The sequence below is a fragment of the Loxodonta africana genome, chromosome 19, assembly GCF_030014295.1.
Source record: "Loxodonta africana isolate mLoxAfr1 chromosome 19, mLoxAfr1.hap2, whole genome shotgun sequence".
In the NCBI taxonomy this organism is placed as follows: Eukaryota; Metazoa; Chordata; class Mammalia; order Proboscidea; family Elephantidae; genus Loxodonta; species Loxodonta africana.
In genome coordinates, this window is record NC_087360.1 from 76,422,926 (window position 1) to 76,438,148 (window position 15,223).

Here is a 15,223-nt window from a genome sequence, read left to right on the forward strand (position 1 = left end):
TTCATATATACCAATGAAATCCACAGGCAGTTCTCCACATTGTCACAGATACACTTAAGAGACTTATTTTACAGTCATATAGTTGTCCAAAAAAGAGAGCAAACGTAGCTACGCATGTGGTCCTCACCATCCCCTCCCCCAAAAAGGAACCCGTGTATACAAAGCTCTACTGAGAAAACAGCTGGAAGGAAGACGGGGAGAGTAAAGAAAAGGTGAGGTGCAAAGATGAAGAGGCGATAGTGAAAGCAGTTACAGGATGTGGTACATCTCAACTTCTTCTGGTAAGTAAATGAGTGCAGTCACAAAGATGGTTGCAATTGAACACTATTTAAAACTCTTTTTAGATAAACCAGAATGGTGTTGGTTATAAGATGCCGGATGTCCCTGATGCGTTCCCAGAACTCTCAGAACTAAGGTAAAAACCTTGAAGGGTAAGGTCGGCATTCGTTGTCTTATTTTATTTTTTAAATACAGAACAGAGTATCATTTTCATATCCACATTGAATACAAAGATTTGTCAAATCCTCACTATTCCTGTGTTGTGGTTGTCTTAGTGGAAATTTTTAATAAATCAGTTTTAGGTCTTGCAGGTTGTATTTATTGAGTGACTCGTATGTATCCAGGGATTTTTCTTGAAGCTGGGAATGATAGAAGAGTTGCCAAAATAACAAGGCCCTTTCTCTCATGTGAATTACATTCTTTTGAAAATTACTTTTGAATCCATTATTCCTGCAGATTTCAAAATATATCTTGGCCTATTTTAGATCTTTGTATGGTTCCATTAATAGAACTTTGTGTGTAGAGAAATAAAGTTATCGTAAATGATTACAAGGTATTTTTACAGAGCCAAAAGTTTATTAAATTTATGGCAGGTAAGTTTGTAACATTCAAGTTTAAAGTAGCATTTTTAATGGCACACAGGCCCTCTGAGATGCTCCATGAGAGAAGTGTTTTGTGACCCTCAGTTTAGGGAAGGATTGCATCCTTTCTACCCCCATGGAAGATTTATAATACCCATAAGGCCATTATTACTAACACTGTTGCATACAGTTAAAAGTTTTTGGTTTTAGCTGTTCTTTTTGGCTTTAAGATATATCCCACCAGGGATGTATGACCAAATACGCATGAGAAATCTTAAGGTTTAAAAAAAAAAGTTGTTCAACTTTACTTGACTTAATGTTTTACAATCACTTTAGGAAATAGGAGTATTAATATTTTTAATAATAATAAACTAATGAATGCTTACAGTACGCCAGGTGTATGTTACGGGTTTATATGCATTGTAATGCTCACAACAACCCTTGGAGTCAGGGACTACAGTTCCCATTTTATAGAAGAAGAAACAGACTCTGGTTAAGTTAACCTTGAGCTCTTTGATTCTCGAGCCTCAGTAAATATTGATAAAAATGAATAGTACCTTCTCTCTCTCTCTCTCTGATTTTCTCTTACTCTTCTTTTTTAAGTTATTATGGAAATGTCAAAAACACACAAAGGCAAACAGAATAGTGTAATGAGCCTCCACACAGCCATCATTCAGCATCAATATTTATTAGCCTCTTTGCACATCTGATTTCATGTACCCTCCTGCCCAGTTTTTTTGAGGGGGGTTTTGGGGGTGGATGCGAAGTCCAGATGTGGATTGGGATTATTGTAAAGCAAATCTCAGACACTGTCTTTTCACCCGTAAATTGTTCCGTAAATTTCTCTACCAGATAAGGACTTTCTTTTTTTAGCCATGACCGTAGTCAGTATCATTTTTATGCCTAACAAAATTAAAAATGATTCCTTAATGTTATCTCTTTTCCCCAGTGCCTTAATAAGAAAATATTTTTGTTGTTGGTTTGTTTGAATCAGGATTCAAAACAAAGTCCACACATTGCATTTGTATGCTGTATCTCTCAAGTTAAATTGCTAACCATCTCTTCACCTTTAGATTTATATGTTTTATTTGTGTAATATGTGTATGTTTATGTGTTATTATTTATTTAGTGCAGAAGTTGGTTATTTGCCCTATGGAATTCCCCATCTCCTGATTTTGCCTGATGGCATCCTCTGTTAATAATTAGTCTTCTATTTCCTGTAGTTTCTGCTACGGGTGGTTAGATCTGGAGGCCTGATTAGATTAGGTTCACTTCTTCTGGCCGGGATACGTCCTATGGTATCACATCAGGCAGCAGTGATCCCTGGTTGCCCTGTTTTCAGTGAGATTAAGATCGGATCAGGTCGAAACACCTGCAACCATTGATCATCCGTTATTTCATTAAGAGTTGTAAATTTGATACTCTGATTCTGTCATCCCTTCTGCATTTATTAACCAGAATTCTTCTACAGAGAACGTTCTTTAATCAACTATTTAGTTTTACTGAAATACACTCTATATGGGAAAGGCAAAATAAATGCTTGACTTTTTTCTCTTTCTCAATTTTCAAAATACTGTGTTGATGCATTTGCAATCTGCGAAGTTTGTTTTGATGGGTGGGTTTTTTTGGATACATTTAAAAAATATATATTCAGTGTGTTTCAATCCATTGCAATCATTATTCTTTTTGATGCTTCACCTGTCCCATCTATAGTCATCAGGAAGCTCTTCAGGTTGACTTCTGTGTCTTTTCTGATGAAACAAAGATGCCATGGGCTCATCGTGAACCTTTTCTTTTCCCAGACCTGGAGCCAGCCACTTCTCTGAAGGGCTCTCGTTCTTTTTCAGAATTGGAATACCAATAGTGTTACTAAGATTATTGAATGCAGGTTACATTTCTGTTTATTTGTGTTTGGTTTTGATTTTTAGGATATATTCTGTCAGAGATGTACTGCCAAATACTGTTTTTTGAAGTCACTTCAAATAACGCTTCTCTGTATGTAACTTAGCAAACACAGGTCGTTTAATTCTATCTGCTTTGAATTTTAAGACTGCTTTGTTTTTTCTTTGTATAATTTTATGTTCTAATTATATAATGTTTTTATATGGTTCCATGGTCAAAACTAAAGGATATGTCCAGAAGGGTTAGCTCCCATTCCTGTCCCTCCCAGTTCCCTCTTTCCCCCATAAGTATAAAAAAAAATCAAGTCCAGTGCCGTCGAGTCGGGTCCGACTCATAGCGACCCCACAGGACAGAGTAGAACTGCCCCATAGAGTTCCCAAGGAACGCCTGGCGGATTCGAACTGCCAGCCCTTTGGTTAGCAGCCATAGCACTTAACCACTACACCACCAGGGTTTCGTTTTTTTTTTTTCTGCTTTGACCTTCCATTATTTGTTTTAAAAAAATATTTTATGCATATATGTACCACACACAAATTCACACATACATCTTTTATTGTGACAGTCAGACACCTATCAGCTGAACAGGTACAGGGGTTAAAATGGGGAGGTCGTTGTGGCTGTTCACACACCCTAGTCTCAGTAGGCTGTAGTAGTTTGACACCAAACAGAAGCAAAGACTGTGCCTTGCTGAGTCTTGGGAGGTTTTATTGGCTACATCATGGCCCACATACGGTTAAAACCACACTGATCTGGTCTAAGCCTGAATGGAAAGAACAGTCTTCCACAAAGACTTTTTATAAACCCGAATATTACAGTAACCACTCTGGGTTCCTTTCCAATTCTATTTCCCACCCATCAACACGGAATGAAAGGAATGGGAACAAAAGCTTCTAATGTTAACTTGTCTGTCCATTTAGCTTCCTTGAATTTACTCTATTATTAATAGGTTCAGAACGTACTTTGAAGAAATAGATAGCTTAAATTTTACAAATCAGCCTGGTTCCTATCAGAGAAATTGAGGAAATAAGTGATATTCTAAAGCAATGAAATTAAACAGGAAGAAAAAAATGAGAAATACATCACCGCTCTCCTATTTTAAGGAGCCTGGGCTGAATAAGTGGGAGTACTAGATTCACCCTTTTGTCTTCCCTGAGTTACATGGATCCTCCTCTTCTTGTTAACTTCAGGCCACTGCCCAGTTGTGAACACTTCCCCACAGCTGTGATTTTAGAGAAAGTAGACAACGTCAGTGTACCCACTGGACCAGAATTCACCTCCACAGATACTATAAGAACGCATACTCTTTTATGTTCCATTCTGGTTGATATTTTATTTGCTCTTCAGGTTATTACTAGCCTTCTTAGATTTATATGTAAAAGTGCATACTTCAATAATTATTTAGAACCCTATCAGTTTGCTAAAACTGAAAAATCGTGAATATTTGTCATCGTGGGGAGAAAACTGGCTGACTAATTTTCATTAACAAGATTTTTTTTCTGCTGTGTTTCTAGTGTGTCACAACTGACAGATATGAATGAACAAGAGGAGCTATTACTAGAACAGTTTCTGACTTTGCCTCAACTAAAACAAGTCATTACTGACAAGGATGACTTAGTAAAAAGTATTGAGGAGCTAGCAAGTATGTCTTCCTGTACTTCAGCTCAGATTTCCTGTGAAAAATGTGACCTTTATCTTGAGAAATAAGCCAGGGATATTTATCTTACAGGAAAAAATCTCCTTTTGGAGCCCAGCTTGGAAGCCAAAAGGCAGAGTGTTTTAGATAAGGTGAGTTATTATTTTGAAGAAAAATATTATGCAATTAAAAAAAATAAGATAAGACAGCATTTTTACTTTCTCTTTTAGTATGAATTGCTCACACAAATGAAATCTACTTTTGAAAAGAAGATGCAAAGGCAGCATGAACTTAGTGAGGTGAGATCGTTCAGCTCTTTACCTTAAGGATTTTGATCTTAGTGTATGTGAACCACGTTCTGACTTTATCATCAGAAAGCATTTAGACGTCTGCGTTAATAAGGCATGGCACCGCTCTCAAATACGAGCATTATAAATCATTTCTGCTCATCTAAGAGCGTATTTGGTTCCAGGACATAGGAAAATATGAAAATTCTCCCTAAATAACTTGATGAAATCAGTGTAATCCTTGTAATAAAACCAAGCAACAAAAAACTTCAACTTTAGACTCATTTGTATGCTTATGTATAAATATCTTCGGTGGGAAGTTAGCAAATTGAAAAGCTGAGGTATAACCACCACAACTGGCAGGTTTTATGCCAGAAACCCAGTTATACGAATAATAAAAAGACATTTTTAAAATTCAACCCATATTTTTGAAAAAAATAAATAGAAACAGAATGGAAGAATACAACCTTATGTCTCATATCAATAACCAACATCATAGTTAATAGTATTCCGTTACCTTTAAAAGCAGGAATTGTGAAAGGTGAAGCCAATGCGGTGAAACTTAGAAATAAAACAGCAGTAGCAAAAAATGATGGTGAAGGAGAATCTAACTTTATAACGAATCGTAAATAATGTGATAGTCCTTTGGAAGAAATAAGACGAATGGTTAACATTCAGCAGTTACTGTATCTTGCTCTGCACTAAGCTGTTTATATGCATTGGCCCATTCAACTCCCCCAGAACCCTGTGAGGTAGGTCGTTAAACTGAGGCCCAGGGAGATTAAATAACCTCCCGGGGGTCATATAGATAGACAGTGTCAGAGTCAGGAGTCTAACCTGAGCAGTCCTTCCTCCTCTTAACCAGAATCCTAGAGGAGCAGCTGAAATACCCTTAGATGCACGTTAGCACTTAGTGGACACTGAGAAGGCTTTTCACCATAGTCAGCATTATTTTGTATGTAAATTCTCAGTAAACTAAGAATGGAAATTAATTTATTAATTTGGTAAAGAATAATAGAAACCAACCTCAGACATCATGCTTAATAACTAAGCATTACCCGGATCCCATCTATGTTAGGAATAAGACGGTGGTGCTCCACTATCACTGCTGTTTAACATTGCTTGGGAGGTTCTAGCCACTCCAACAAGATTAAAAAAAAAAAAAAAAAGTTGTTTAATATAAAAGAAGAGATGAAATGATTGTTTACCAAAAGCAAGCAAACAGGCAAAAATCCCAGAGAACTGAGACACTTTTTCCCTACGTTCCAGTAATTACTAGTTCAAAATGCAGTAGAGGAAAAAAACTAAAATAGCAAGAAAACCATAAGCTAGCAACAGAACTGAAGTTAAACCCCAGCGAAGTGAATTAGAAAACTTAACTGCATGATATAAAGACTTGAGTAAGCACAGCAATATAGCATATTCATAGCCTGAAAGATACACCATTATAAAAATTTCATTCTTCCTAAAATCTATAAATTTAATACAGTTCCAGTAAAAATCCCGAGAGTATTCTTTTTAACCTTAGCAGATTTATTCCTAAGTTCACTTAAATGACTAAATGGATAAAAGGATTTGGGAAGAGTGTGAACAAAAAGAAATAGCGAGAAAAACTTCCCATTCCTGGTGTAAAACTGCACTGTAAAACCTCAGTGTTTAAAACAATGTGGTAGTTCGGTAGAAAGAGAAAAGTCGCTCTATGCGACAGACGTCAGTTCTGAAACAAGACTCGTGTATGTGAGTAATTAAAAAAAAACCAAACCCATGGCTGTCGAGTCGATTCCAACTCATAGTCACCCTATCAGTAATGGGTTGAGAAAAAGATTGAGGATTCAATATACTACATTATTGAGTAGTCATTTAGGAAAACATTAGATTCCTACATCATACCGTACAGAGAAGGGTTTCCAGATAGAGCACATATTTAAATGGAAGCCATGGAATGATGAGAGGCGACTCTCTTCAGATATGTTTTCTAAGATTATGGTGGGAAAGACCTTTCTAAGCATGACACGAAACAGGCAGAAGCATGAGGGAAAAGACTGACATGTTTGGGTACATACAGACTTCAAATGTGTGTGGTAAAGACCATAAACAAAACTGAAAGCCAGGTGAAGAAGTGGGCACAGGTTTTGTAACATATGTAATACACAAATACTAACACTGGTGGTCTGTATAGACCCCTTATAAGTGGGCAAAGGAAGGGACAGGACGTTTACAAAAGAAGAAACAGAAATGTCCAGTAAACATTATAACAGTTTTTCAGACCCCTGGGTGCTTTTTATAGCTTTGTATTAGAATTGCTTGAAGAGATTCTTAAAATGCTTCAGTGAAAAAACAAACAAAAAACCCTGGATTCCTGGACCCTTCTCTAGATGTACCCATCACAGTCTTGGGATGATCAATCTTCTACCCACTAAAATATGAGAACTATTTCACTAGATTATTGGTTCCATATTTTGGTCCTCATATATACCTAACAGGAGCCCTGGTAGTGTAACAGTTAAGAGCTCGACTGCTTACCAAAAGGTTGGCAGTTCGAATCCCCCAGCCACTCCTCGGAAACCCTATGGGGCAGTTCTACTCTGTCCTGTAGGGTCTGGAATCTACTAGACGGCAGTAGGTACTCTATGGGTATACATACCTAACACTTGGCACATAGTAGGTACTAATGAGTATTTAATGAATAAGTAAATGAATGCTTCTGAAAAGATGTGCAACCTTACTATAATTATAAACAAGCAAAATAAAACATCATCCATGTGAGCCAAACTTTTGAAGGTAGATAACCACTGTTGGCAAGGGTGAGAAGAAATGGTGCATTCCTGTACATTCCTGTGTGACATAACTTAGTACTGTCTTAGGAAGACAGCGTTCAGCTGTGCTTCCGTCTTCTGCCACTCATTCAACAAAAGTTTATTAAGCACCAATTATTCAGGACAGCTAATGTGTCATAAAGAGTAGATTCTCACTGAATCTGAGGGTAGGAAATTAAGTTCAATTAAAAGGACAGTCAGAAACCGTCTTTCTCAGGGACACCTGTTTTCTTTTTGTCTGCTTTTTATTTACTCATATTCCGGGCATATGGCCAATGTGGCAGCCATCTCCATCTCTACATCATGACTTCTTTACTGAAGTGGCCACGACCACCTGACCCAATGTGTCAGTGATTACGTTGTCTGTCTATTGCTTTGTAACATATCACCCCAAAACTTAGTGGCTTAAAGCAGCAAACGTTTATTATATCACAGATTCTGTGGATCAAGAATACAAACATGGCTTAGCTAGGTGCCTTGGCCTCAAGGCTGCAATCAAGGTGCCAGCTGGGGCTGTTGTCTTATCCGAAGGCTCAGTTGGGGGAGGGTCTGCTTCCAGGCTCAGTCATGGCTGTGAACAGGATTCATTCCCTCATGGGCTGCTGGACTGAGGGCCTCAGTTCTTCGCTGATGGTTGGCCAGGGGCCTTGCTCAGTTTCTTGCCATGGGGACTCTCCACAGGGCAGCTCAGCGTGGGAGCTGGCTTCCCTCAGAGCCAACAAATGAGAGACAGTGCAGGAGAAGGCACACAAGACGGAAGCGTCAGTCTTTTGGAAACCTGATCTCAAAAGTGATATCCCATTCCTTTTGCCGTATTCTGGTCACTAGGTCCAGCCCATACTCAAGGGGTGGGGCTTACACCCAGGTGGGCATACCAGGCAGGGACCATTGGGGGCCATTATAGAAGGTGACTACCACAATGCTGTATTTTCTCAATCCCCAGGAGACGACAGTGGTTTGCCCTATTTCTCACTTCAGTGGTTAGTAGCCCATGGGTTGGTTTCTTGTATGTTGGGTACCCATCCCTCTGTCCAACAACAGAAGACCTCGGTGGGGCATTGTAAGGTAGCAGTTCCACGAGAAGTGGGCGTGTAAAGTGTGTAATGAATGGCTTCTCCCCGCCTCTCCCCTCATTCTCCTTCCCTCTTAGGAGCTTTTCCGAGCATTAGAAAATCCCACGGTGCTTGATTTTCTTTTTCAGAGCTGTAGTGCAAGTGCCCTTCAGGCGAGGTTGAAGGTAGCCGCGCACGAAGCTGAGGAGGAATCCGACAATATTGCCGAAGATTTCTTGGAGGGAAAAACTGAAATAGATGATTTCCTCAGTAGCTTCATGGAAAAGAGAACAGTATGTAATACCCTCCAGTTGAGGATGAATAGCAGTGTCATGTCAATTAAGTATACTCAAAAGTAAAAAAACTTGAGCGTATTACAAACTAGAGTTCTGAGCGTCGTGGAAGAAAACTAGAGTCTCTGTTGAGGAGAACAGCGTTGTCCTGGCACTTGGAACCTCGTGGGCACGCACACAGGGAGATGAGATTGGCAGTTCTGTTTAGACACAGTGTTGTCCGTACCCTTCTGTAGTAAAGCAGCCGGTCAGCCGGTCAGCTTACATCTGGTCTCCGTAGTTGTAATACATTCCTGTATCATCTGTTTTACAAGTTATTTAAAGAGAATAACATATTACAGTTTCTGATCTGGTATTTTCATTGAATATTTTTTAAAAGGAGAGGAGCTGCTTACAATTTCTTGACCTTTGATAGAGTCCTACATATTTACCTAATTTCTCTGAAACATCACATTTTAAAAATAACCTTTCGTGAGTGAATTTTATAAAACATGTGCTGTGTATATCCCATTCGGGCAGTTGGGGTAGGTTTTATTATCCCCCATTTTCCATGAGAGAAAATGGAAGTTCAGGGACGTTAGTAACCTGCCTGTGATCCTAATATTAGTAAGGCATTGATTTCTGGCCCATTACTCTGTTGTACTATATGACCGTGTGGAAGCTTTTATTTGTTAACCTTATTGGTTAACAACAGAGAATGAAAAATTATTTGCATTATCTTTAAAACCCAGATATTTGAAATTACATAATCAGGGATAATAATATAAAGAATCAGAATTTATTTTGATTATTTTACATTCTGGGAATCTGTAGGCAAAGACTGTTTCCAAACAAAATTAAAGTTTTTTTTTTATTTTTAAATTCTGAGGAATTAGCTGCTCGAAACATTTAAAACGTGAAAGCATGTCAGCAGGCTAAGATGGTGAGAACTCTGTCATTCCACGGGAGGTAGTAGGTAGGTCCTGTGGAGAAGTGACTGGTGTTTTGATTTATCTCCAAGGTCTGCCACTGTAGAAGAGCCAAGGAAGAGAAGCTGCAACAGGCCATAGCGATGCACAGCCAGTTCCACGCTCCGCTCTAGGTAGGTTGTTGTATTTCCCAGCCCTTGAGCCTCCGTGGTGGTGCATGGCCGCTTCGGTTGAAGTACCCGTAGCAGTGCCTGCTCAGTCAGCTCGCAAACGTAATTCTGTCATTATTGTTAGTATGCTGTGTAACAGGCAGAATGCTTTATACTATGTATTGAACATAATAATTTATGAATGAACATATCACAAGAAGAAATCTGTTAGATGTTTTCTCAGGATGATGTTGGCGTAAATGAAAAGTATTTATCCATGTTTGATAGCTCCTTATTTTTGCTTTTATTTAGAACTTAAGTTACAGCTGCTTCCTTTCTCTCAGCTGGTATGTGGACTGTTGCCATACCTTCTAGTTGTCATATTTCTCAGTATCTCCTTCATCATTTTTTCCTCTAAAATGAACTTCCAGGCTGTCCCTTTTCCGTCTACACCAGGATTACTCCAGAAATTTTCTGACCTGTCCCGCTGACTTCTGGGTTTCTCCTTCCTACACAACACTGACAGAATGGCCTTCCTAAAATACCACTTCGTAAATACAACTTCTCTGCTCCACAACCTGTAGTAAGCCCCAAGGAATAGTATCAACAGCGAATTTCTCTCTCCAGTTGTAAGCCCTCAGTTAGCTGGCCTGTGTTTCAGATCACCTGTTTGAATTTTCCATCTTCCCCTTCCTTAGGTCGTTTTACAGGTCGCGTCCTTTCTTCCACCACCAGTATCTTTGCTCGCGCTCTTACCTGATTTCTTCCTTTTCCTCTCCGTCTGTCTTGTTTTAGGAATGATTTGGCTACAAGGACTAGTTCCTACCCAAACAGTCTTAACTACAGCTTAGGTTACTGGGTAGACAGTGAGCTACCACTCAGCCAGAATGCTGGGATGTACAGCTCAGTCACCTGAGAGACTGAAAACACAGCCAGAAGCCATCGGTAACCAAAGCACCCGCTCTGAGGCTCCTTGTTTCTCATCTCCACTTCCCTCCTTTCCTTTCTGTCTCTCATGTACTTTCTCGCTCGCTCTCTCTTCACATCACACAGCCTTCTTAGCGACACTTGCACATAGTCCACCTGCCCATAGGCCCGATGTCGTCATTGGACACTTCAGGTAGCCAGTGGAGGCTGACGGGAGTCTCTCAAGTCTCTCCAGTCCCGTACGATCCCCAGGAAAGATCCCTCCACATAGGGGTGAGGTGTCCATCCCGCCTCATCTGTTTGGCCTGGAGATTGGTGCCCTGTGGTCCTCTGCCCACTCACTGGGCTGAAGAGGTAGGAGCAGCTACAGGGAGGGGAATGCTAGGCCTTTCTCATCTTCAGCTGAGACTCCTGCGCCCCTCAGCCTCTGTCCTCCTTAACATCCGTACCAGCATCGTATTGCTTTGGGACTCATTTCCCAAGTTATACTGTAAACTCCTTGAAGGTTGGTTTTTAATACCAAGTTTACATTTCCCACAGCTTGAGAAGAAAGTGGACATTGAGTCATTGCTTACTTATCTGTACAAACGAGAATCCTTTCCTCATCCTTCCCCTCTCATAGCCAGGTTATCTCCTTCTCAGTAAATTTTAGCTGGAAGAGAAAGTAAAGGAATGAAAAATTATCCTCTTGAATTAAATCTCAGAAGTTTTGTTTTCGTTTTTCTCTTCTTTCCAGATTTTCCTAAAAAGATGAACTGCCAGGAGAGGAATGGACAAAAGACTAAACACACTGTTTTATATTTGTGGTCTGCAAACTGGCCTCCCACACAGTGGCGGAATTCACAGACAGACTGTAGACTGTATAGAACCCAGACAGACCCTGTACAGGTTAGAGTGATTGCCATCAGCTTTGCTTCAGAGTTTTTTCCCGCACCCTTTGCACTGGAAATGTTTATTTATTGTTGATAAATCCTGTCATATTTAAGTTTCCTCTGCTACTCCCTCTTATTAGAAATCAAATACCTATGCATGGAATTTTAGTAAGTTTCAATATTTTATAAAATTATTTCATTTAAATTTGTATTTTTTAATTTGAAACTGCCTCATTTCTTTACCAAAAGTGGTTTATTATTTAGATTTTTCCCTCTCAGCCTTTTTTGAAAAAATTAGTATTTTTCCTCTTTCTTTCTAGATAAAACTTGGAAAAGCAGTTTGTTTTTAAATATTCTTAGTGTCAGGGACACCAGACCTGTCAGTGTGCTGTCTCAAAAAAATTAACTTTTAGTAAGTGCAATAAATTGAAAGGATGAACCACCTGCTCTTATAAATTGTTTTTATTTTTTAAACTAAATATGCATTTAAAAAGTAATACAAGTAAATGGATGGTTTATCTAATAGGAAAAAAAAAAAAAACTGCCTTTCACTGAAACCAGTCCAACACAAACTTTCATGGTGGTTTTCTTGTTGTTTTCAAATAAGTACCTGATGGGTTTGTGGTGAGAGAAGGATGTTTTCAGAATTCATAATGTTAACAATGGTCTTTTTAGTCAACAAATAGTAAATTTAGACACAAGAAAGTCAATTAATTTTTCTGACCTTTTACTGTGAGTTAGCTTTTCATAAGAGAAAAGCTGTAGTGATAAGTAAATATTTAGTTCTTAGGAAATCCTCATTTTAATGAATTTAATTGAATCTTTACCTTGTACTACGTGCAGCGATTTACTCCTTTGTCACGGAACGGAAACATTTCACGGGTATCCTTCAATGCTAATAAAGGAGAAAGTCTTGAACTATATTTCTGAGACGCAGGAAGGTAGTCTGTAAATCACAAAACCATCTAAAGCCTATTTGTGTTTAAATTTCATCCCGTAATGACTGTCGGTCCAACACCAGCATGCAGTACAGCTCATGTTTTCTTTTTTCTTCTCTTCTTCCTGTACATGTTTTTGGCATTAGAGCTTTAGGAAAATCAAAATTATTTTCTTACACCTAAAACGTACTCAATATTTAGTCTGTTTGTGGAAGGTGAAGTATTCACATGAACGATAAAGATACAAAGTTGGATAAAGAAAATAACTTAATCACCTATCTTCCTGGCACTGCTAGGGGCATGTTGTTTTAGTCTTCAGAATGACTGTATGGGGAGGTACAAGTATTATTGCTGGTTTATAGGTGAGATAACCGAGGTAAAGGTTAGTGTTTCAAACTTGTGGCAGAGTCCTCTGGGTATCAGGAAGCCTTCTTTATGGCCCTGGCCACCGAGGCTTCAGTTTTACCGCCCAGCGTCACAATGGAGGAGCTAATAGTCCAGTCCTTTGCAGAAATCAGGTAGCTTTTTAGAAACCAAGTCTAGCCCACAACAACAGACCAGCAGACCATACCAGTTTTATTAAGCACCTACAAAAAAATAAGGCATTGTGAAGATACCGTACAGAGATGACTCAGACAGGGTTTAGGTGCTTATCTACCTACCTCTCCACAAAAAAAAAAAAAAGAAAAAAGTTTTTTTTATACAGAGTAAATCTCGTCTACATGATCAACTACATGACTCATCTCAGTGACTTTTATTCTTTAAACGTGGGCCATCCCAGTTAACACAGCTAGGTTTCTCCTTCCAAAATTAATTTATTAGATAGGCTCATCACAACCCACTAGTTAAAGGAAGTGTTCGATCCCAGTTATCTGTATTCATCAAACAGGCAAATTAGTTTAGATATAAGGTATGTAAATCAACCAGGATGGAAACAGTCTGCATCTGAATTTGGGTTCTGCTTTTATAGTAGAAATTTTAATAAAAGTTACCATTTTTATAACTTTAGGGCTATCTTTTTTCTTCTTAAAATTGGCCATATTGGAGAAGTAGTGACAAAGGAAAAAGGAATGCATGTCTGAGAATTGGATTTCACTTTAACACGTGATAGAAGACTAGATGACATCAGAATGATAAAGGAAAACTCAGGAGTTATTAGATTGTTCAGGTGGTAGTTTGTAATAAGTAGACATTTAAAAGCTAACATCTCAAAACAGAAGAAAGTTCTAGATCAATGAGAGAACATAGTAAAGATGTTTCAAGGTTGTTAGAAATTTCTAGGGATAAACAGAATAGGGAATTTATATTGGAACAGAGATTGTTTGACAGGTTTGACCATAATTTATATATTATTAAGTTGAAGAACAGCTCAGATTCATTTTAGGGGAAGAAAGTACGTTTCCCCTAAAGTGCCCTTAAGAAATAAAAATGTTTCCCAGGGTTTCCCCTCTCTTTACCATACCTTCATTTATTGTAAAAAAAGAAAAAAAAAGAAAAGTTTTTTTCTTGATTAAGAATATCAAGTGAGTGGGTTATTATGATCAACATTTTTATTATCAAATGTGAGTATCACTAAATAATAAATCACTCGAGCTCTAAAAATTACTAATTGCGAAGTAATCTGCTTTGAGTTAATTTTACAACGTCTTTAAACCAGCTCTGCCCTAAATAAAGCACTTCCCAGTTGACCTTTGATTTAAAATGAAAATGTACTCTTAGAGAGTTATTTTTGTTGGTACCCTGGCCATGATCTTTCAAGGCCCTGTGAAAGCACAAGTTTTCATGAGCAGTAAATGTAACCTGTTATGTAAATTTTAGTCTCAGGTCAACTTCCAAAAAGACTAAATAAATACATACTTATAATGTCTCGTAACAAGGCGGGGGGGACCAAAGAAAATGTGTTGCTGTGATGTAGAAGACATCACATTAGATAATTAAACTTTAAAATATTAAATATTTATACTGTTTCCTTTTGAAAATAAATGTATAACGCTGTTTGGCATAGTTACTGTGTACTTTTTTTTTTCCTTTTCCTTTTTTCCCCTTTGGCAGAAGCACTCTGCCAAATGGAATAAATTGAAGTGACATCTTTAATAGGCAGTAAAGTTTCTAAGACTAACTACAAGAATAACATGAAGCATGTTATAAAAATGCAAAGCCAGTACGACTACATGCTCAGGGTTTGTCGTTAACCAGGTATTCTCTGCTCCATACAGTATAGTGCAGAAAATGAATTAACATTCCTTAAATAATTTGGCAGCTCTCATTAGAGGATTTTTTTTTCTTATTAGAGGATGCTCAGGTTTTATATTCTAAAAGAATCAAACTTGCCTATTTTTTACAGTAACAGTACTTTTATATCTCAGGTCTCGTTACATAATAAAGTTTTTAAAGTAATATATATTTAAATATAAACACAATTACAATTATACTGTATTATTTCCTTTATATATACTGCAACACTCTGAATCTTTAATATTAGAGATTTCAATACAGTAACTTTCTTGCCCTTTCTTTGTTCCCATTTCAATAAAATTTAACACATTTTCCTATAAAAGAATTTCACATATTCAAAATATCGGTATA

At 38.0% G+C, this 15,223-nt stretch overlaps 1 protein-coding gene across 1 annotated transcript in view; it reads left to right on the forward strand.

The window, feature by feature from the left end:
- Positions 1-13,352, forward strand: part of VPS37A (VPS37A subunit of ESCRT-I) — a 33,198-nt gene extending 19,846 nt beyond the window's left edge. The window contains exons 6-12 of the mRNA XM_064272888.1: positions 345-415; positions 4,274-4,401; positions 4,489-4,547; positions 4,626-4,694; positions 8,700-8,843; positions 9,844-9,924; positions 11,564-13,352. Of these exons, the coding sequence (XP_064128958.1) occupies positions 345-415; positions 4,274-4,401; positions 4,489-4,547; positions 4,626-4,694; positions 8,700-8,843; positions 9,844-9,924 (552 nt within the window). The 3' untranslated portion in view covers positions 11,564-13,352. The remainder of the gene's footprint in view (positions 1-344; positions 416-4,273; positions 4,402-4,488; positions 4,548-4,625; positions 4,695-8,699; positions 8,844-9,843; positions 9,925-11,563) is intronic.
- The last annotated feature ends 1,871 nt before the right edge of the window (positions 13,353-15,223 follow it).